This window comes from Wolffia australiana, chromosome 2, assembly GCF_029677425.1.
Source record: "Wolffia australiana isolate 7733 chromosome 2, ASM2967742v1".
Lineage (NCBI taxonomy): Eukaryota > Viridiplantae > Streptophyta > Magnoliopsida > Alismatales > Araceae > Wolffia > Wolffia australiana.
Genome location: NC_135836.1, coordinates 1,992,364 through 2,015,668, shown reverse-complemented (window position 1 = coordinate 2,015,668; position 23,305 = coordinate 1,992,364). Strand labels below are relative to the sequence as shown.

Sequence of the window (23,305 nt, the reverse complement as noted above, 5' to 3'; positions counted from 1 at the left end):
TTGGAAAGGGGCTCGGCTAATTCTTTTTGCTTGTAAATGGTCCCATCTGCTTGAGGCGGGCCCGCTCGCCTCAAGCATATGAGGACCCGCGGTCCATTGTTCTGTATTTGGCAGCTCAATGAGCCCATTGGAATCTTCCCTGCGCGGCCCATTAGGGTTGGCCAAGAGAGAGTCGAGCTCATGCTCAACGCTCACGGCCAATGGATCGGCCATCAGTGGTGGCAGCGGATCCGAAGTTGGCGGTGGAATCATCGACGGCTGTTCTCGTGGCTGAGGGGGAGCCTACGATGAGAGATCTGCATAACCTTCATCCTGTGTCGGCCGGGGGTCTCCGTGAGCATGCTCCAACAATTGGAGAACCCAAGCGAGCTGTTGCTCGATAAATGAAACTCGATCATCCATGGTCGCGAGAGAATTGCTCTGATACCACTTGTTACGATCTTGTTACTCAATGATCCGATACGGTAATTCAACTAGTCTCGATGATACTCAAACACTGTAAAGTCCATAGGCCAGCAGGCCAAAATAGGAAGGATAGAAGAAGATAGGGTGGTAGAAGGGGAGATGTGGCAGAGTTGACACGCCCGGAGCAAGCGGAGTAGACACGCCTGGACTCGTTCCAGTGGCCGCCTCAAACAGGGTTGGTCGTCTGCAACCAGGAAGGTCAGCGATTGGCCTTCGATGGGAAAATGCAGAAGCACTTACCAGAGTCAGAAGCCTCTTCCTGCTCTCTGTCATCCAGGTGAAGTAGTCGTTGCTAGTGGGCCGTCAGCATGTGCCTGGGCCTGCTTTCGTAGATACGATGGCGTATCGTATCAATGACAAAACTTTCCGCATATTTTAACCAAGATTCAGGTCTATAAGTGTAAAAAATCAGGAGATCTCCTCCTTTAAAAATTCAATCCAGATCAGATGTTCTATCATGTTGCTGTTGAATCGGGTCAGGCATGGCTTCAGTGGCAGCAGATGGATCAGGTATAACTGCCTTGTTCTTCCCATTCGCACTGATGACTTGCATTAGTCACTCTTTTTTATCGAACTCAACCTTTTTCTCCGGGGCTCCAATTTCTGCTTCAGATATCATATTTTCCATATCAAAAGAAATAATAGGCTGTGATACCAATATGTTATGATCCTGACAAGCAAATCAAGATAGAATGATAGATCAGATTTAACTGGTTCAAGAAATTTCAATAAATAGTTATATCTTCCAAGAACTGGATCCAAGGTAGAATTAAAAGTAGAGATAGATCGCAAGAGGTGCAATGAGTGACTGAAGAAGACCAGAAGGAATCAACTCTCTCTCCGGTTGCGAGATTCAAGAGGACCTCTCTCCTCCACCCTGAATCAATAGCTCCGTCTTGAAAAACTAGAAAAGTCCCTCCAGGTTATTGATAGTTCCCTCTCTGAACCTTCAAATATTTGAATCCACAAAAGATTAGTCAGTAACACGTGCAGAAACAGTGCATTCTCCTCTTAATCGCATGATGGGTTCTAGGGAGAACCTACACAGTCTTTCAATTGGCCGGGTTGATCACTATTGATCCGATTGCTCCATCACAGTACATCTATTAGTAGTAATCACGATCATGGTTGATGTACTGCGATTTAGCAATTGGATCAATAGTGATCACGATCATGGTTGATCATAATTATTTATCAGGTCAGGCCCATACTTGATCAATAGACTAATCAAGATTGATCTGGTTAAAATTTTAATCAATCATCAATTCATAAATCTAGCATTGGACCATTACAGTAACATAACTCTGGTGGAAAAAAAGGCATAATAACAAAATCCATGATTATAAAAGATCATAAAGAAACCATGGTTAGGTCAGATCCTATGCGCTACTACAACAAGGGATGAGCTTCTGTCCTCCGCTCAGTATTATAGTTCTGCCTTATGCTTGGATTCATCTCGTCCTTTCTCCAATGGGCGGGCTATGCAGTGAGGAACTGGGTTTCAAGGTCAGTTCCTTAAGGATACTGAGCAACGGGATTCTTCTTCTGGCAAAATGATATCAAATTTAATCACCATGTTCTTTTCAATCCATTTTTCACCCTATTACTCTTCTGCAAAAATAATTCAAAGCAGTGAAATTACATTGCTAAAAATGGTTGTGATAAGTTGACTCTGAAATTCTTCAAATATCATCAAACGTAAGCATAGCATCATGCCACAAGTCAATGACTGAATAGATGTCTGAAAAAATCATCTCTCTCTCTACTTATACCCTTGCTATTTTGATCGGTGATATATCACCAAAATTCAATAATCGGCAGATCAAGTTTGAAAAAAAAATTGTCCAGAACTCCCACTGTAACTTTGACATTCACATATCTCGTAATCTTTCAGAAAATAAATGAATCTTTATTTTTTCTCTTCAAATCCCGAAACTGTTTGCCAGATCATACTAAGTTCTCAAAAACAATATATTGCCTTCCAAAACAAGACCCTAAATAAATAAAAAGTCATCTGTCAAATTTTCAGAGGCAAAATTGACAATGCAGCTCAAAATCATACCTTAAAATCTTATAGAATCAACTCAAGCTGACCTTCAACCATCTTCTCCACTAATCTTCTGCTTTTTCCTCTTGACATTCTCCAGTAATGGACACCGATGTTAGGATCCCAAGCAACCTAACAATCGAATAGGGTAATCTTCTGTAGATTACTGAAATAAGGTGCATTAACTGAGATGGAACTCCAATTCAACGAAAATGCACTTAGCTTTCAATAGGATCCCAACGATCGATCATCGAATAACCAAATCCTTACAGGAGAAGGAGTAGAGAAAGGATTAAGGGAAAGACTATTATCTCTGAACAAAGATCAGTAGGGGTGACGATCTGGGACGGCCGGATCGGCGGCCCGACGCAGGAGAATCTCCAGAAGCGTTTCTTGAAGTCGATTCCAAAATGTGGCCCCTCTGGCTAGCCTTTCTTCTCTATTTATACCAGCTTCCCGCCACCTTCAGAGCTGCTTATTTCCCCCCCTTTATTTTTGAATTCACCATGTGCGGTTCACTCCACACGTGCGGTATTATTGGCCTTCCTTTTCCTTGACATGTATGTACACAAAGGGCGCTTATCAACCGACCATAACATCAGCGGGCCAAGCTGATGCACTGCAACCAGTGCAACACCTCAGGATGTGGGTTTCTGAAAAATTCAATAATCGGCAGATCAAGTTTGAAAAAAAAATTGCCCAGAACTCCCTCTGTAACTTTGACCTTCAAGTTCACACATCTTGTAATCTTTCAGAAAATAAATCAAACTATATTTTTTTCTCTTCAAATCCCAAAACTGTTTGCCAGATCACACCTAGTTCTCAAAAACAACATTTTGCCTTCCAAAACAAGACCCTAAATAGAAAAAAAGTCATCTCCCAAATTTTCAGAGGCAAATTGACAATGAAGCTCAAAATCATACCTTGAAATCTTACAAAATCCACTCGAGCTGACCTTCAATCATCTTCTCCACTAATCTTCCGTTTTTTCTTCTTGACAGTCTCCAGTAATGGGCACCGACCATAACATCGGTGGGCCAAGCGGATGCACTGTGATACGAACCCCGATCTAGGTTTGTATCGGGAGGACGGTAGAGGCCAAGGAGATATAGAATCCTGGGGTAGAGAGGTGAAACGGGAAAGGTCGGGGGAAGGCCGAGCTGAGGGGGTAGGGATCGGACGAGCCGCCTGAAGACACGGTGAGGTAGAGACGATCACAAGGGCAGGGGATCGTAGAGGGAGAGAAGGAGACCAGACCGAGACGAGGAGAGGAGAGACAAGAACTTCTTACTTCTATCTTCTTGGATGCCCTCCTAAAGGGAGGGCATCCCTATTTAAAGGGAAATACATAATAGCAAATGACTAAAATGCCCCTGTGGGCTAACATCACGAAATTACCCCAAGGATCCTATCACACTGCAACCATGCAACACCTCAGCATGTGGGTTTCTGAAAAATTCAATAATCGGCAGATCAAATTTGAAAAAAAAAATTGTCCAGAACTCCCTATGAAACTTTGACCTTCAAGTTCACATATCTCCTAATCTTTCAGAAAATAAATGAAACTTTATTTTTCTCTCTTCAAATCCCAAAACTGTTTGCCAGATCACACCAAGTTCTCAAAAACAACATTTTGCCTTCCAAAACAACACCCTAAATAGAAAAAAAAAGTAATCTTCCAAATTTTCAGAGGCAAAATTGGCAATGCAGCTCAAAATCATACCTTAAAATCTTACAAAATCCACTCAAGCCGACCTTCAATCATCTTCTCCACTAATCTTCTGTTTTTTCCTCTTGACAGTCTCCAGTAATGGGCACCGACCATAACATCGGCGGGCCAAGCTGATGCACTGCAACCAGTGCAACACCTCAGCATGTGGGTCCCTCTCAACCGCCACCCTGCTGACAACGAGCTCCACTGCCCCTCGAAACACGGAGACGCGGCCACGTACACATACTAGAGAACCCAATTGGGTCTTTTCCACGTGTACCTGCGTAGAGCCTGCGAGCAAATCAAGGTGAGATGACGAGTGGATAAGGTGGCGCTGGTTCAGCCACAGCACACAAGGCACACAGCCAGTGCCATCATCCACGTGGAACCGGAGGTAGTCATTCCTCCTCTCACGGGTAACAATCATGCCGATGATCTCGGCATTCGACACGTGGTGGCCTGCTGAGGTGGAGAAGGACGCAGAGAAGGGGTCTACGGTCAGGCCGAGAAGCTCCGTGGCTAGCAGCTTTGCATGGGCTTCCATCAAGGCGATGTTTCTACATTAAAAAGAAGGAATTTCATGTTTTTCAAAAAAAAAGAACAAGGGTAGAGATTGTTTTCCAGGATTATGATAGGATCCTTGAGAGGATCCTCAACAAGGAGTTTCATGATTATCATTAATATAGAACTAGGGTAGAGATTCTTTTCCATGATTAATACAGAATATTGTGATGGTTGATTCTATGGAGAAATCTTAGCCTGTAATCTTTATTTGGTTCACTCGGGTGTTGTTTCATGATTGGTATTTGTGAGGGTTGACTTGGTCAACTCTTTAGATTCTTCTAGAAGCTTCTAAAAAATGTAGACCCCGACGTATCTAGGTCTCTTTCGTCATTTAGCCCAATAGGGGTATTTAGGTCATTTGGACCTTTTGTAATCCCTTTAAATAGAGCAGCACTCCCTTGAGGAGGGTAGCCAAGAAGTATCACAAAGATGTGTCTGGCTCCCTCCGATGACGTCCATTCCACCAGACCCCTCTCGTAGGCGACGTCCATTCGGCCTGCCCTGATCCTACCGTAGTCCATCCCGGCACGCCGACGACCATCCCTGCGTCTTCTCCCTCTGTTCTCGTCATCTCCCTGATACGAACCAGCAGGATCGTATCAGAATACTCTGGATCCTGAATCTTCTAGATGAAAAAAAGCTTCTAGAGACTCCAGAGAGTTGACCAAGTCAACCCTCATAGAGAACAAGGATCGAGATTATTTTTTATGATTAATAGTAAATGCTGTAATGGTTGATTTCAAGGAGAAATCTTAGCCCGTGTTCTTGTTTCGGCCCACCAAGGCATTGTTTCTGAATGAAAATGAAGGAACTTTATGAGTCTGCATTGTTAGATAGAACAAGGATTATGCTTCTTTTTTTCAGGATTAATATTCAATGTAACTATGGCTGATTTTATGGAGCAATCTAAGCCGTCATATTGATTCTGAGTGAAGAGAATGAACTTTTGCACCTGCATGCTAAGCTAGAACAATGATTAAGCTATCTTGATCAAATCTTAAATGATGCATGCGATGGATATTTTTGTCGGTGCACTGATTCTGTGCGGAAAGAAATAACTCAATGTTATATCAATTGTGCATGGAATGTTTATGATCGATCTTATAGATTAATCAAAACAATTGGATTGAGTCTGAGCAAAAGGAAATAACATTATGTGCCTAGATGCTAAGATAGAACAAGAATTAGGTGATATGAACACCCCCAAGATCCAGCAGAGGGGCAGCCACTGATCCGGCAGCGTCCGTGTTATCCTTCAATTCTCTCCACAATTCTTGAAATTCATCACCAAGCATAGACTCTCTTCACAATTCTACTGAATTTCTTGGTGCACGAGTGAGTTGTCATTTTTTCCTCTTATTTCGGTGCTTCTTGATCCGATCTTTAAGGAGGTTCACGTCATTATAAAACCATTCTCATGATCAATCTTATATGTTACATGGATAATGCAAAAAAGCAAAAGATAACAAGGATTTATTTTTTAAAAGAAACAAAAGATGATGAGGATTGATCTTATGAATTCAGCAGAGATATGCATACCGATTTTAGAGCATACCAGTTGGGTAGAAGCTTGATAACATTTCGATGCCTTCAAATTAAAAAATATTCCATAAATTCAGCAGTGATAAGATTATTGTAACAGATGAATTAGAAAGGGTAAAATGATTAAGACAGGGTGATAATTTAAGGGCAAGGAAGATAAGCATAGATGTAAGTTTGCGGACATGATACTATCACATCAAGATTATCAATGCGCGAATTTGCGAAAAATTCCATTAAGAATCAGCGACATAATTTTGACCAAAAAATTATCTGTCAATATAATCCAGGCACAGAATAAGATCATATGCATATTAGGCTGGGAGATCACGTAGCATTAAGAATCTATCTTATGAAATTAAGAATCTATTAAATTCCATTAAGAATCTATTTTATACCGTCAAAATTCTATTTCATCCTATTAAATTCAATCATACAATTAAGAATCTATCTCATACCGTTAATATTCTATCAAATACCAGTAAGAATCTATCTCCTACAATTAAAGATCTATTTCACACAATTAAAAATCGATCACATGCTAGTAAGAATCTATCACGTACCATTAAGAATCGATCTCATACCATCAAAAATCTATCAGATACCATTAAGAACCTCTCACGTACCATTAGGAATCTATCACAGACCATTTAGAATCTATCGAATACCACTAATTAGCTATCACATACCATTAATAATCAATAACATACCACGCCGTGGAGCTTCGTCGCAGACTCTCGAAGTCGCCGTATCGCACAGAAAGAGAGAGAGAGAGAGAGAGAGAGAGAGAGAGAGAGAGAGAGAGAGAGAGATAGAGAGAGAGATAGAGAGAGCGAGAAAGAGAGAGATAGAGAGAGAAAGATAGAGAGACCGAGAAAGAAAGAGATAGAGAGAGACAGAGAGAGACAGAGAGAGCGCGGGAAAGAGAGAGAGAGAGAGAGAGAAAGAAAGAGAGAGATAGAGAGAGCGAGAAAGAGAGAGAGAGAGAACGCGAAAAAGAGAGACAGAGAGACACAGAAACACAGAGAGAGCGCGGGAAAGAGAGAGAGAGAGAGAGAGAGAGAGAGAGAGAGAGACGCTGGAAAAAGAGAGAAAGAGAGAGACGGAGAGAGCGCGAGAAAGAGAGAGAAAGAGAGAGAGCGCGAAAAAGAGAGAGACAGAGAGAGCGCGAGAAAGAGAGAGAAAGAGAGAGAGCGCGAAAAAGAGAGAGACAGAGAGAGCGCGAGAAAGAGAGAGAGAGAGAGACAGAGAGCGCGCGAGAAAGAGAGAGAGACAGAGACAGAGAGCGCGCGAGAAAGAGAGAGAGACAGAGACAGAGAGCGCGCGAGAAAGAGAGAGAGACAGAGACAGAGAGCGCGCGAGAAAGAGAGAGAGACAGAGACAGAGAGCGCGCGAGAAAGAGAGAGAAAGATAGAGAGCGGGAAAAGAGAGAGAGAGAGAGAGAGCGCGCGAGAAAGAGAGAGAGACAGAGACAGAGAGAGCGCGAAAATGGAAGAGAGAGAGCGAGAGCGCGCAAGAAAGAGAGGGAAAGAATGAGACAGAGAGAGAGCGCAAGAAAGAGAGAGAGCGCGAAAGAGAGAGATAGGGACAGATAGCGCGAGAAAGAGAGAGAGAGACAGAGAGAGAGCGCGAAAGCGAGAGAAAGAGCGAGAAAGAGCGAGAGATAGCTACGGACTACAGACAGAAAGAGAGAGAGAGAGAGAGCGCGCTAGAGAGAGAAAGAGCGCGCGAGGGAACGAAATAGAAAGAGCGCTAGAGAGAGAAAGAGAACGCGCGAGAGAGCGAAAGATCGCGCACGTTAGTGAGCGAAAAGATCGCGCGCGCTAGAGAGAGAAAGAGCGCGCGAGAGAGCGAAAGAGAGCCCGGGAGAAAAAAGAGAGAAATACCCCGAACTCTTTTGTGAAGTCCAAAATAACCACAAAAGCCAAGTTTTGAAAATATGCCCTTAAGGTACAATGAAGCCGTCTGGATGACGCGAATATGACGGAACGAGACGGAACCTGCCCTGCGAAGTAAGTTTGTTGGACGGATAAAAAAATAAAAAAAAATTAAAAATAATAATAATAAAGTTTGTTGGACGGATGACGGATCATCATCGTCCTCCACTTCCATCATCCATCATCGTCCCCTGTGAATGATGAACAAATTGAATTCAGTCATCAGTCATCCGTCACAGATGGACCGACATCTGATGAAGTTTGGCATGATGGTAGTATGAAACAATATAAATAAAAATAAAATATAAAGTATCTTCATAGACGAAGAAGACGGGAATGACATTTGTCGAGGACAATTGTGGACGAAGAGGACAACAACTGACGGGGATGAGGACTGTCAATGATCCTGACTACGACAGTTAGACAAGAGTTGATGATGAGATGATAACTGTCGATGACGTGGATGATGACCATAGATGATGGGTATGATTATCATCAACGATACATTTGACGCCCAGCACTTATGGAGATGATTAGCATGGACAATGGGGATGACGACCATCGACAATCCAGACGATGACTGCTGTCGACGGGACCAACTAGCATGGATGACAGGGACGATAATCGTTGATGACTAGACGTGGTCGTTCTGTTCGGTTTTCCCAACAGAACAAAAACGAATTGAACAGAACATCGCACATACCCGTGTGCGATTCTTTTGTTTGCTTTGTGCGAATTTTGTTCTAGTTTTCTGCGAATGTGCAAATTTGTGCGAATGTGTGAATTTTGTTCGTTTGAAAAAAAAAAGAACAGAACGAAGAACAAGGCCCTATGCGAATTTTTTTTGTTTGTTTCAAACGAACAGAACAGAACAACCATGTCTATGAATGACCACTAAGGACATAGATGACAATCAAATATGGCAGGGGATGACTTTCGATGATAGTGACCGAGTTGTGACAGCGAACAATAATGATGTGAATGACAACCATTGACAGCGAGGAAGATGGCCATGGATGACAAGGATGATGACCAATGACGATGCCAATGATGGAGATGACGATCAGCGATGGGGAAGATGAGTGACAATGACAGGGAGGATAACATACTATATTGTGAACAATGAAGATAATGATGGGGATGAAAACAAATGGCAGTGGGACAATGACCAACAATAACTGAAAAACCACCGCCAATGATGAAGATGATGATCATAGACAGCAGGGGATGGCAACCACCCGTGATCAGACAACAGGGACAATAATTTATGATGAGGGGGACAACAACCATTAATGAGAGGGACAATTAATGTGAAGACCATGGACAACAGGGATGCTGACCATCATTGATAGAGATGATAATTATCATTGACAATGGAGATGATAACCCTCATAAACGGGGACAAGGACGAAGATGGAGATGATAATTATCTCCTCTCTTTTTTCTCTCTCTCTATTGGCCTCTCTCTGTCTCACACGCACTTAATCTCTCTTTCTCTCGTTATTGCTCTCTCTCTCTCATTCTCTCTGTCTTGAGCTCTCTCTTCTCGCTCGTTCTCTCTCTATATATATATATATCTCTCTCTCGTTCTCTCTCTCTATATATATCTCTCTCTCATTCTCTCACTGTCTTATGTGCGCCCTTCTTGCTCTGTCTCTCACTCTTGCTCTCTCTCCCTCTCCCTCCATCTCTCCCTCTTGTTCTCTCTCTGTCTTGTGTGCACCTTCTTGCTCTGTCTCTCGCCCTTGCTCTCTCTCTCTCTATCTCTCTCCCTCTCTCTTGTTCGCTATCTGTCTTGTGTGTTCTCTTTTCACTTGTTCTTGCTCTTGCTTTGCCCTCTCACTCTCTCTCTTGATCTCTCTCTATCATTTTCTTGCTTGCTTTCTCTCCCATTCTTCCTCACTTTCTCTATTTGACACTCTTTCTCACTCTCTTTGGCTCACTCACTTTCTCTCTCACATCTCTTTTTCATACACTATCTCTCCCCACACTCTCTTCACATATTTAGTCTATTTTGTCATCCATCAGTCTGTCGTTTCACAGATGAATGATGTAATGGGACTGATGATGGACTTGCGACAATGAAAAGATATGGACGGATGACAACTCAGACGAAAGTAAGTACTCTGGACATATGACTGAACGGAACGACATTCAGTCTTGTTCCATCTGTCAGAAAGCGTCATCTATCTTTCGTCCAATAAGCCCATTGTGATGTAAGCACAGGTTCCAATCAAATAAGATTGTTCAAATTTTGATCTAGAGATTCAGCCAATCAAAGTTAATTCATGCCAAACTGATCAAATTTCTGGATCGAATTGTTGAAGATGACAATCTTATACACTTGATCAGATGATGATATTGTTTGCAATTGATTTTTATGACCGGAATGATCGAGTCCAAACCACGGTCAGGTTTGTCAGGTATGTCACGTCAGTGATGTTGTCTCAGTGGGTTCAGTTAGGTTTGTCCCATCGCATGAGTATGTGACATTGATAACATCATCTCCATCTGACCCATCACATGTAGGGATTGCCTGTCCCGATACTGGTGTCAGGTTACGGTATCGGGACGGATGCTGTACTAGATACCAAAAATCAAATTTTCGGTATCCATTTTTTCCCGATATCCGGATATTCGGATATCCGATATCGGTTGGTACAGTATTGATATCGGTATTTGTCTCGATGTCGTCATCGGCCTCCGTATCTCGGGGAGGATGACGATACCGGATATTGGACGTGGATATTGGATTTTGATCCAACTAAGAAAGGTCGTTTAAAAATATAATTACACCTTCATTGTTCAGCGGTTAGAAAGGATCAACGTGGGCAAAGAGGGTAATGGAGAGCTTTTTATATATTAAGTGGCTTGTTTAATATATACAACTAAATATGTACATAAATCTTTGAATGTGATGATAAATATTAATTTTTTCTGTCGATACCGGATAACGGTACTGATATCCGGATAACGAAATCCAATATCCGGTATCCGATAACCGTTTCATCCTTACTCCTCCGGTATCCGTCTAGACTTAAAGGACGGATATCGACCTATATCCAATATCCAATATCAGACACTGTTGTGGTTTTTTTCCGGATATCGGATGTCAGTTGTCCGATACTGGATATCAGTTGGACAATCCCTAATCACAGGGATATACAAATGACATTTAAAGATATTTTATTATATCTAAGTATTTGGCATCATCTAAATAATGGGTGATTGATACGAGTCTCACTCGTACTTACCTGGAGAAAAGGAAGAATAAGAAAAGTCATAATCTCACACATGCCACGTAAGACGACACACAAGAAGAAGAATAGGCGGGAACTCCGCCTTGTTAATAAAGAAAAAGAGGTACGACTCACGGAACGGAAAAAGACGGTTACAACTGACTGGCTGAGCGGGAGGTCCTCCCTTTCGCAGGAAGATGAGAGTGATTCACTTTGTCTATCAGATATAGTTGAATCCTCCACCGATTCCCATCTCTATCCCCGTTCTTCGTGCACATTGTCTTTGATTTGTCCTCGTTCATGATTATTGCTTGAACAGTATTGCTATTATTGGAAATCTATGGTATTTTCTTGGATATTTTGAATCACAACTTGGAAATCTATGGTTGTATTGCTTCAACATTCTGCGGGGAGCGGATGTTCAAGCAAACGTGAATGGATGACGATGACGTAAACGTGAATGGATGATGAAGACGTAAATGTGAGTGGATGATGAGAATGTAAATGTGAATGGATGACAATGACATCAACATGTATGGATGACGATGACGTAAACGTGAATGGATGACGAGGGCGTAAACGTGAATGGATGACGATGATGATTGCGCGAATAGATGATGATGATGTAAAGGTGAATGAGTGACGATGACGCAAACGTGAATAGATGACGAGGACATAAACACGAAAGGATGACGAGGGCGCAAACATGAGTGGATGACATGACGTAAATGTGAATGGATGATGATGGCATCAACATGTATGGATGCCGATGACATAAACGTGAATGGACGACGAGGGCGTAAATGTGAATGGATGACGATGACAATTACATGAATAGATGACGATGATGTAAAGGTGTATGAGTGACGATGACGCGAACGTGAATAGATGACGAGGACATAAACATGAATGGATGACGAGGGCGTAAACGTGAGTGAATGATGAGGACGTAAATGTGAATGGATGACGATGACATAAACATGTATGGTTGACGAGGACATAAACACGAATGGATGATGATGGAATAAACGTGAATTGAGGACGATGACGATAACGTGAATAGATGGCAGTGGTGTAAAGGTGAATGGATGACGATGACGAAAACGTGATTAGACGACGAGGACATAAACACGAATGGATGACGAGGGCATAAACGTGAGTGGACGACGAGGACGTAAATGTGAATGGATAACGATGACATAAACACGTATGGATGCTGAGGACATAATCACGAATGGATGATGATGGAACAAACGTGAATGGATGACGATGACGAGTTGTTCAACCTGCGGTAGCCTTCTATAAATAGTTGAGAGCGCTGACAGTTGAAAATTTTGAAATTGTGAAGTATCGGCGATGGAGAAGGTGAAGATGGTGGGAGTTATTGGGGCGGGGCAGATGGGATCGGGGATCGCGCAGCTGGCTGCCATGGCCGGAATCGACGTGTCGCTGCAAGATACCGATCAATCGGCCCTAGATCGGGCCGGCAACGCCATCTCCGATTCCCTGCGCAGGCTTGTTTCCAAAGGCCAAATTCCCCAGGTTAGTGCTCCGGACGTGGAAAATTTATTTTGAATTTATGATTTTATGTTTTTTTTATGATCCTTCGCTGTTTTGGATTGTGTTTTTAAATCGTTGCAACTCCTTGATTTGGAAATATGATGATTGACAGGAAATACGCCTTGAAATTGATTTTATTTTTAGTAACTGCTCTTTTTTTGCACGATGCTTGATGATTTTTGCTTCGTTTGATAGCCGGATGTTCCGAAGGGCGAATTCTTCAAATCAGTAATCCGGACGTGGTAAATTTCTCTTGATTTTACGATTTTTATGATCCTGCGCTGCTTTGAACTCCTTGATTTGGAAATATGATGATTGACAGGAAATAATCCTTGAAATTGAATGCATTTTTAGTAATTGCTCTTTTTTTTGCACGATATTTGATATTTTTGCTTCGTTTGGTAGCCGGATGTTCCGAAGGGCGAATTCTTCAAATCAGTAATCCGGACGCGGTAAATTTCTCTTGATTTTACGATTTTTAAGATCCCGCGCTCCTTTGAATTGTGTTTTTAAATCGTTGTAACTCTTTGATGCGGAGATAGAATGACCGACAGGAAATACTCCCTGAAATTGATTTTATTTTTAGTAACTGCTCTTTTTTTGCACGATGCTTGATGATTTTTGATTCGTTTGGTAGCCGGATGTTCCGAAGGGCGAATTCTTCAAATCAGTAATCCGGACGTGGGAAATTTCTCTTGATTTTATGATGTATATGATATTGCACTGCTTTGAATTGTGTTCCTAAATAATTGTCACTCCTTGAGATGGAAATAGGATGACTGACAGGAAATAATCCTTGAAATTGTATATGATATATGGTAAATTTCTCTTGATTTTATGATGTATATGATATTGCACTGCTTTGAATTGTGTTCCTAAATAATTGTCACTCCTTGAGATGGAAATAGGATGACTGACAGGAAATAATCCTTGAAATTGTATATGATATATGGTAAATTTCTCTTGATTTTATGATGTATATGATATTGCACTGCTTTGAATTGTGTTCCTAAATAATTGTCACTCCTTGAGATGGAAATAGGACTGACAGGAAATAATCCTTGAAATTGTGTGGATTTGTAGTTGTTGCTCTTGTGCTTTCATGATCTTTGATAATTTATGCGTTCATTTAGGGGAGGGATGATCCACAGGTCGAGTTATCCCAAGTCAGTGCTCCAGAAATGTGTTTTTAAATCGATGCCGGAATAGGATGACTGTCGGGAAATAAACCTTGAAATTCATTTCATTTAGAGTTAATTGCGCTTGTGCTTTTAGGATCTTTGATAATATGTGCTTTTATTTAGGGGCGGGATGATCCACAGTGAGTTCCCCAAGTCAGTGAGAGATAAGATGTTTTCGGTCCGTTTTAGTTCCCTAGAAAATGTAACCAATTCTGAATTAATATGTCTACATGCACTCAGTTCATTTATATGTTTATTTTATTTATACGGCATTGCATTTTAAAATATTTTTGTGCGTGAAATTTCTATCTTGAAGTATGTTATAATTTCCTTGATTTCAATGGCATCGCCTTTTTTTTTCAGTCAGGAGCTTTGGAAGCTCTAAACCATCTGAGATTTACTTTGAAGTTGGAGGATCTTCAAAATGCAGATGTAGTAATTGAAGCCATTGTTGAGTCTGAAGAAGCTAAGTGCAAATTATTCTCAGAACTTGACAAGATCACCAAATTATCTTGTATTCTTGCGTCCAACACAAGTTCAATTTCAATTACCCACTTGGCTTCCCAAACTCGGCGACCTTCTCAGGTGTCCCTATCACGTTAATTTGAATTTTATCTTTTATTTATTTTTTATGAATTTTATCTTCTACTCTCCCTCTGTTGTCAGGTTTGACTGTTTGAAAACAGTCGAACTTGTTCAATGGTGAGGATTATCTCTCTTCCGTACCAGGTTTGACTGTTCCAAAACATCATCTCAGATGACGAGAGATACTGAACAAATTATTATCTTCATCATTATTTTTCTGCGACCATGATGATAATGACAATGACAAAATTGTCACCGTTGCTCAAATAATGGACGCTCATGATGATGATTTAGGTTATCGTCTGCAACTAGTAATTGCCACCTCAGTTGGCATCAAATTTTCTAGACAATATTTATTTATTTTATTATTGTATTCCACCAAAACCAGGAGCGCTGTTTGAAGATCTTTGAGCCTATCTAGTACATTCAACAATTTTTTCTGGGAAACTCTGTTTGATGATGGTTATCATGATGATTCACATGGGTTTTTTGAAAAAAAAATCATCTGGGATTTTCCATGGTTGTCATATTACTTTTTTTTCCTCAAAGTAGATATAATTAATGGATCATATTATGTTAATATCTATAGAATACTTCCAACATAAGAACAAGTCTCAGTTATCTTAAATTTTATTTGCATGTAAGAGTACGAATGATTTTTGTCAATTTTGTAGTAGTTTCTAATAATTGCGAAAGACTTCAAACTGTTTTGGGATTTGCTTAGCTAAGCTTTAGCTGCTGGTATCGTTGAGAAACTTTATTCCTCAATTATAAATTTTTTTTAGGTTATTGGCATGCATTTTATGAACCCACCTCCAATCATGAAGTTGGTTGAGGTTATCAGAGGATCGGAGACGTCAGATGAGGTCTTTGCAACTGTTAAGGTGCTTGCTGAGAGGTAAATAACTGATAATATACTATGTTAGAAAAGAGTAATTTTTTTTATTTCCAGATGATTCCAAAGTATTTATGGGGGGAATCACCAGATATTTGTAGTCCCATAAATATCTATTTAACATGTGTTGCCAATAATATTTTCGATTTTTTCTCCTCTGTTGGTGGAATTAATTATATGGAAACGAGTTTCTTCCTGAGTCAGTTCAATGTAACATAATTTTGTGCCAATATTGGACGATAAATTTCTTTCCCTCAAAATTTTATTCTCTGCTGTTCCTAAACCATTTTTCACCCAAATGAATAAGAAAAAAATCTTCTAATTCGGAAATTGTTTGTTAGTTTCAAACGGAAATTATTTTCTGTGCCGAGTCAATTTAATTTTCATAATTCTGTGACAACATTGAACCATGAATTTATTTCTTACAGAATTATATTTGTTGGGAAATTAGGTCCACTAGACCTTGGCCCACTAAGGGTTCCCTCTCTTAATCCCACATTGATAAATCTTTAATACTCTCTCTCTCTCAGCCCTATATAAGGGCATGTATCCCTTCTTTTCTAACAAAGTTCTATCCATTTTATCGTCTACAACAATATTCTCTTCCGTTGCTCAAATATTTTGTACCCAAATAAATAACAAAATAGATAACGTCATCTTATTTTGCTTTTTTATTGGTTCATAATGGAACTTATTTTCTTCTCAAGTCAATTAAATATTCACAATTATGTGTCAATACTGAACCATAACTGTATTTCGTTCAATGTTCTATTCCCCAATAGACATCAAAAAAGAAAATATCTTCTAACTCTGAATTTTTTGGCTTCCTATAGAATTAATTTTCTTGCCAAGTCAATTAAATATTCTTGGATACTGTCCAATATTGATTCATAAATTCCTTTCTTAAAAAATTCTATTCTCTTGTGTTGCTAAAATGTTTTGCACCCAAATAAACAACAAAAAAGAAAACATATTCTTATTCTGAATTTTGTTCCATTAGTTTCTAGAAATCTGAAACTTAGTTCCTTCACCGGGTAAAAATATTCAGGTTTGGGAAGGTTGTTGTTTGCTCTAAAGATTTCCCGGGCTTCATCGTGAACCGAATTCTCATGCCAATGATCAATGAGGCATTTCATGCTCTATACACCGGAGTTGCAACTCGAGAGGATATCGATACGGGGATGAAGCTGGGAACCAACCAGCCAATGGGGCCCCTCCAGCTGGCAGATTTTATCGGCCTAGATGTATGCCTATCAATCATGAATGTTCTACATGATGGTCTCGGAGATCCCAAGTACAAACCATGCCCCCTCCTCGTCCAGCACGTAGATGCCGGCTCGCTTGGCAAGAAGAAGGGAAGGGGTGTTTATGTCTATGATAACCATGGTACCAGGCCCTTACCTAGATTATAAAATGTATGTTTAATGTCTAGGTTAAATAATCTGATTTTTACGAGGCGACGAGTTTGTACACTTGTTGTTTATAGGGAAATATATGCGTTTGTGACGAATTTGCCTGATTCCCTTGAGCTCAACATCAGTAACGAGAATGAAGCATGGGATGGCAGATTGAACAAGAAGAGAGCTTTCATTCAAGAGAGAAAAAAGATAAAAAAATACAACAAAACAGGAGATTTTATGGAGGATAGGAAGGAGTATAGTGCTGGGACGCGGACGGGATGGTTTTTTCGTCCCCGGACAAAAAAATCGTCCCGTCCGGGGGCAAGGACGAATTCTGGGACGAAAATTCGTCCTGGGGAACGCCAGACATGACGGTTTTCGTCCTCTGGGACGAAAAAATCGTCCGTCCGGAGGTCCCCGGACGACGGACGGACGAATCTGGACGGGAAACCTTCGGATTCACATCCGACGGTTGAGATGTTGACACGTGGCCTCGCGAGGACAATTTATAACATATTCTAACATATTATAAATATGTAATGTATTTTTTGTCAGGGACAAATTTTGGGACGAAAACTCGTCCGGGAGGACTGGACGGGACGAATTTTCGTCTCGGGATTATTGGACGGGACGGTTTTTTTGACCGCGGACGAAAAACCGTCCCGTCCTTTGTCCATACTCTATCTACCATGGATGTAGGACGGGACGAATTTCGTCCCGAACCATCCACTCCCCGTCCCGTCCGCGTCCCTGCACTATAGGAAGGAGCCGTTAGCCACTCCAACGGCTCTCGGCTGGAGGCTCTAACGGCTAGTTTAAATAGCCATTAGCCTTGGGAATCGGGCCCGATTGGAGCTCTGAGTGGGCTCGATTAAGAACCTGAGTAGGAGCCCGATTAGAGGCCTGTGAAGGCCTGATTAGGAGCCCATTAGGAGGGGCCTGTGAAGGTCCGATTAGAGGCCTGTGAAATCCTGTCTTGGAGCAGCCCATTATCTTTGACAGTTTGCATACTTTTTTTGCTAATTTTTTGACTTTTTCTTTTATATGATTTCAGATTACTTGGATTTGATGGTCCGAAAAAGGTTACAGACTGGTAAGTAGGGTTTGGCATTTTAGACGGGGACGGGTCGGACCGGACCAAACAGGGACCGTTGGTTCTCCAGTTATGGTGGACTGGCTGGTCTGGCTGGATTCGGTCCGACGGTCAAATCAGAATGGGATCGGATTATAAGAAATAATAATTATTTTTTTTGTTGGTCGCGCACTCCCCCTTTATTTTCTTCCTTTATTTTCTTATTCTCCACTTTTTCTTTTGCTCGTCTTTTCAGCATATGTTCTTTTTGTCTTTTTCTTTTCTTCCTCTTTTTATCTTCTGTTCTTCTTCTCTTTTTCTTTTCTTCTTCTTTTCATCTTCATTTCTTATTATCTTTTTCTTCGTTTTTTTCTGTTTGTCTTATTTTCTTCTTCTTTCTATTATTCTTCTTCTTATTTTACTCTACTTTTCTTCTCTCTTTTTCTTTTTATTTTTCTTCTTTGTGTCCTTGTTCATCTTCCTCTTTCTCTTCGTTTTTTTTTTTAATAATTCTTATTATGTTTCTTTTCTATAATTCTTATTATGTTTCTTTTCTATAATTCTTATTATGTTTCTTTTCCTTCTTATTTTAATCCTTTTTGCTTCTTCTTTTCCTCCATTATTATTTTCAGCTCCCAAGATGGACTTTATAGATTTCTTTGAACACATTTTCCCCTTTATGATAAGTCCACGCCAATTTTTTAGTTTAATTTTTCTTATTTGACTTTCACTAATCAACATGACTGGATTATGACTGGTCTGGGACCGGACACGACAAAACCGGAACTGGTTTGAACTTTTGGGAAGGTTTAGGTCCTTGCTAAGACGGGGATCGGACCGGACCAGAACCGATAAACCCTTCTGGTAAATGAAAGAGATGAGTAGAGAGATAAATGTATAGAAATTTCTATTTTTAATTTTGATTTTATGTGAAAATAAATATATAGATAAGGTTCTAGGGATGACTTTAATGTATGGTAAATGATGAGTGTCGTCTATAATAGTCAAAGGATGATGGCAACTTTAGGAAGGCCTGTTTGACCTTGACAACTCTTATATATAAATGTATAAAACTCAATATTTTTTAATTTCTTTTATTTTTCTGAGAGATAATAGATGACTGGAATATATACCAAATGATGAGTGCCCTCCATAATAGTCAAGGGATATTGGCATTTACGAATAGGGGCACAAGTGGATAGTGGGATTGGTGGGTGGACACGCACTTCGTAATATTGAAAGATGTCTATAATAAACTTGAAAAATCAAGTTCATACCATCTGAAAGGGGGGGGGGGTGTTTGAAGTTTAGGTTACCTTCAGAATATATATTTTTATAGGATATTTAATATAAGTTTCGCGAACATATTTTTGACGAATGGGTGGCAATGAATGGTTCAGAAAATATTTGATGTATATTTAATTTTTGTTGTTTGAAAAGATAACAAATTTCTTATTGTTATGATAATGGATGGTTAGTAATGAAACATACAGATGGATGAATATGCATTTAGGTAGATAAAATCAATATATTTTGCTGAGTTCATAATGAGGTCTTCAGAATTTATTGGTTTTACAATGCTAAAATTGTATCATCAAATAGTTGAATGATGGATCAGAAAATCAATACACTGCAGGATGAATACACCTTTACAGTTAAAAGGATCCATTTATCTGATCAATAATAAACTCTAACAATGAACTGTATTTGTTTGGTTCGATCAGTCAGCCTTTTGTCCAGATCTAATCAAAGGATCCATGCGTCCTCAAAGAGATAAAACAGTTACTTGGGAAAATTTTCAAGCAAATGTGCATTCACCACTATTTAGGACCAAAAAGACATAACTTTTCTTTTTATCTTTTGATCCAAAGAAATGAATGCGCCTCTTATTTAGGGCTTGGGTGGGTAGGAACTCAGAATTTGAAATGTCTGATTTGGAGTTGGAAGACATAAGAGAGAAAAAAACAAGAAAAAAATGTAAAATGAACATTTAGTAATATCAAAAACTTGGAATAGCTTTATATCTGCTCAATTAATAAGGGATTCGATATTAGTCACTAAATTGATTCATAAGAAATTCACTTTACTGCCGTCATAAATAATAGTTAAAAAACATTGGATGTATGTCATTATTCAGATGAGTGTAAAAGGATTTGAAAGATTAGAGTGTAAAAATGCATGACAAATGCAATTTAAATGGTGTTCAATTACCAGAAACAGAATTTCCAAAAAATACCAGGGACAGAATCTAAAAGAAAAACCGGATTTAAACAAAACAGTTAGTTATAAAATAATAATTTAAGAACTTGACGAAATGATAAATTCACTTTTTTATTTGGGTTCAGGAAAGTAAAGCATTTGACTTCAATACACGATAAGGACAAAGGCTTCATTGATAAAGACAAAAATAGCCTCAATATAACAAATCACAATAAACAACAAAGAGTTGTAACTCAATGTGTAAGTATTACCTCTAACAAGAAAATTTTTACTAAGCAATTATTCAGAGTTACAAACACATTTGAGAGATCTATCAAAATAAAGCATACCTTATTAAAATGCAAATTCTACTACTTTATCAATAACTGAAATACTGTATGGGGATATCCTCCTGCGTACCAGTAATAGTCTTACACATATATTCCTTGATTTCAAAAAAAATAAGCTATGCATTATTTTAACACGATGAAACAAATCAAGATCATATTGATAAAAAAATCAAAGTACATTTTGAATTATTTTAATGATGTAATAGTTGGTTTTTAATACATTCGTAATAATGTTTTTACTATTTATTTTGACTTATCATCTTTGTCACAAGCATATGTATTTTACGCAAGTTCAATTTTATAAAAAAATAAGTTGATATCTGTATTTCAAAATCACGGCACTCATTTGTTCATCATTTGATTACAAAAGAAGCCTAATAAAGTTTTGAAGTCTCGAATTACTTGTCTTTTAGGCATTTTAATTAATTGATGTTATTTCAATTCCAATTCATAGACTCATCTATAAAATAATTGTCCCAGTTCCATAATAAGTTGACGAATGAAACTTAAACTTATATAATCAACTCTGTCCCACAATACAATTGTGCACAAACAGCTAGAATATCAAATGGTTTTCAGAATGGGTTGCTTGGATTTATCTGCAGTTTAGGCCTCATCTTTTAAATCCAACTCCATCATTCATGAATTTTCTAAATATGAAAAAGGGTTTTATTTATACAATAATTACTATACATACATTAAATTCATAGTCTATTTTATATTTATATGTGTTATGCATTTTATGAATGTCTTCATGTTTGTTGAATAGAAAAACTTGATGATGATATCTATTCTATCTATCTATTTCTTAACACCCACATGATTTTCAAGTTTGCTAAAAGGTGAAAATGTATTTTTAGTGGACTGGGTGAATTGTTTCCATATTTAGAGTAACATATCTAGTAACTCCTAGAACTTCTTCTTAACATGTTAATAATTAGATTCATATTATAAATTTTGAACGTGTCTTTGTACTAAACATATTTAATGTGAGTATTACCAGAAGAAAATGAGGAACTTTACTTTTTTGGAGTTTTTTATTTTTATAAAACTTTTTGACATTATATTTGAAACAATATATTTTTTGAAGTCAGATAGATTCATTTTAGAATTTTCTGACGTCCAATTCAGAAAGACATTAATTTTGAAGTCAGACCATATTTTCTTGGATTACGTGAATTAACATGTAATTTTGGATTAATGAGTTTTAAGAATTTCTTGGGTTTATTTTTACACTTCCATGTTGCCCTCCAATTTATCTGACAGGGAGCAATCATTGACATTTGTGAAAATGTGCTGTTAAGGCACAAAAAATTGTGATGGCTTAATGCAAAATTCACTGGCTGATATTTTCTTTTTTTACTGCATTGGGAGGTGAGATCCAATAAAAAATACTTAATTAGAACTACAATCAATGTGATGTGAAAGAAGAACACCTGTCAGCACATAAAAAATCAGAAATAAAATTCCAATGAAATCCCTGTCAAAACATCAATTAAGAAGGACATGTGGCATGTTTTCCTTAATGTGAATAAATATTGATTGCAAAATATATATTTTACAGAATCTGAGGGCTTTTTTGGCAAAGGGTACATGACAATCATGATTCAAAATATGTGAAAAATGGCCGAATCTTTAGAAAATTACAGGAAGATGTTATTCATTAGAGATCTGACACATGAATTAATGAGAATAACAAAATTCAATGGCTGAGAATGATTCAACATCAATTTCAGAATGTCTGAATCCAGATGGAATGTTGGCCTTAAATTTGAGGGTAGTTCTTTCTCTCTCATCTAACTATCCATACCTTATGCTATCTGATTATGAATCTGTGATTTCATTCTGCAATTTGCATATAAATGCTTGAGACCTCTTCACTTATTTACTATTTTTACTCATTAGGCTTAGCAGAAAGCAAATTGACCAAAACATAATAAATAAAAATATCTGATAAGAAGACTGAATGGGAATCCAATGACAGTGTTTGGTAAAGAAAGGTTTAGAGCTATTGTCCAAAAGTTCAAAATGTTTGCTTTCTGTAGTCCAAAAATACAACTCAACTTGGGTATTAAGAGTTTCCATTACATCATCTTTTGAAATTCTACATTATTTTTTGACACATCCTCTTAGGTAGTTGGATTATTAGATTTTAGTTCTATTAGGGTTCGATCAAAGGAACCTTTTCTTTAGCTCAATTAAAGGTTGCATTACAAAAGTTGTTTTTCAGAACTGTTGTCTTATTTTCTCTCTTCATTACTGCCTACATCTTATTCTTTTAGTCATCTTGTCCGATTTCCCCAATTTTTGAAATTAAATAAAATTAGAGCGAAAGACAAACACATTAAGTTTGGGAACAGAATTGAATACAAATCGATAAAGAACAATAAAAAAGAGGCAAAAAAAGTAAACCATTCATCCATTCCAGACCTATCATTTCTTGTGCTTTGATTTGTAAACATATATTGTTTGCCTCCTGTAATAATTTTTTATCACATCTTTAATTAGGGAATGGGTTCCATGGTATTCAAGTTAATGTATTATTCAGTTAAACTTATGAG

At 38.7% G+C, this 23,305-nt stretch overlaps 2 protein-coding genes across 8 annotated transcripts; one reads left to right on the top strand and one right to left on the bottom strand.

Annotated features, from left to right (window-relative positions):
• Positions 1 to 212: 212 nt before the first annotated feature.
• STN1 (Nucleic acid-binding, OB-fold-like protein) lies at positions 213 to 8,451 on the bottom strand. Of its 7 annotated transcripts, none has more exons than XR_013584912.1 (6): positions 7,016 to 8,451; positions 6,327 to 6,375; positions 4,236 to 4,780; positions 1,285 to 3,131; positions 706 to 1,135; positions 213 to 649 (listed from the first exon to the last, which is right to left on the bottom strand). XR_013584912.1 is itself a non-coding variant. In XM_078591653.1 (3 exons), exon 3 carries the CDS (start codon positions 4,765 to 4,767, stop codon positions 4,270 to 4,272), a length of 498 nt encoding a protein of 165 aa, XP_078447779.1. In that variant the 5' UTR covers positions 4,768 to 4,780; positions 6,327 to 6,375; positions 7,016 to 8,451; the 3' UTR covers positions 1,143 to 4,269. The 7 variants fall into 7 exon arrangements, 1 of the variants encoding a protein (XP_078447779.1); XR_013584913.1 differs by having other exon boundaries at positions 1,285 to 1,412; XR_013584910.1 differs by having other exon boundaries at positions 1,285 to 4,780.
• Positions 8,452 to 12,832: 4,381 nt separating this feature from the next.
• LOC144716520 (3-hydroxyacyl-CoA dehydrogenase family protein) lies at positions 12,833 to 18,381 on the top strand. Its single transcript, XM_078591652.1, has 5 exons — positions 12,833 to 13,044; positions 14,607 to 14,828; positions 15,614 to 15,726; positions 16,772 to 17,109; positions 18,178 to 18,381. The coding sequence occupies exons 1-5, from the start codon at positions 12,859 to 12,861 to the stop codon at positions 18,222 to 18,224; spliced, it is 906 nt and encodes a 301-aa protein (XP_078447778.1). The 5' UTR covers positions 12,833 to 12,858; the 3' UTR covers positions 18,225 to 18,381.
• Positions 18,382 to 23,305: the final 4,924 nt, after the last annotated feature.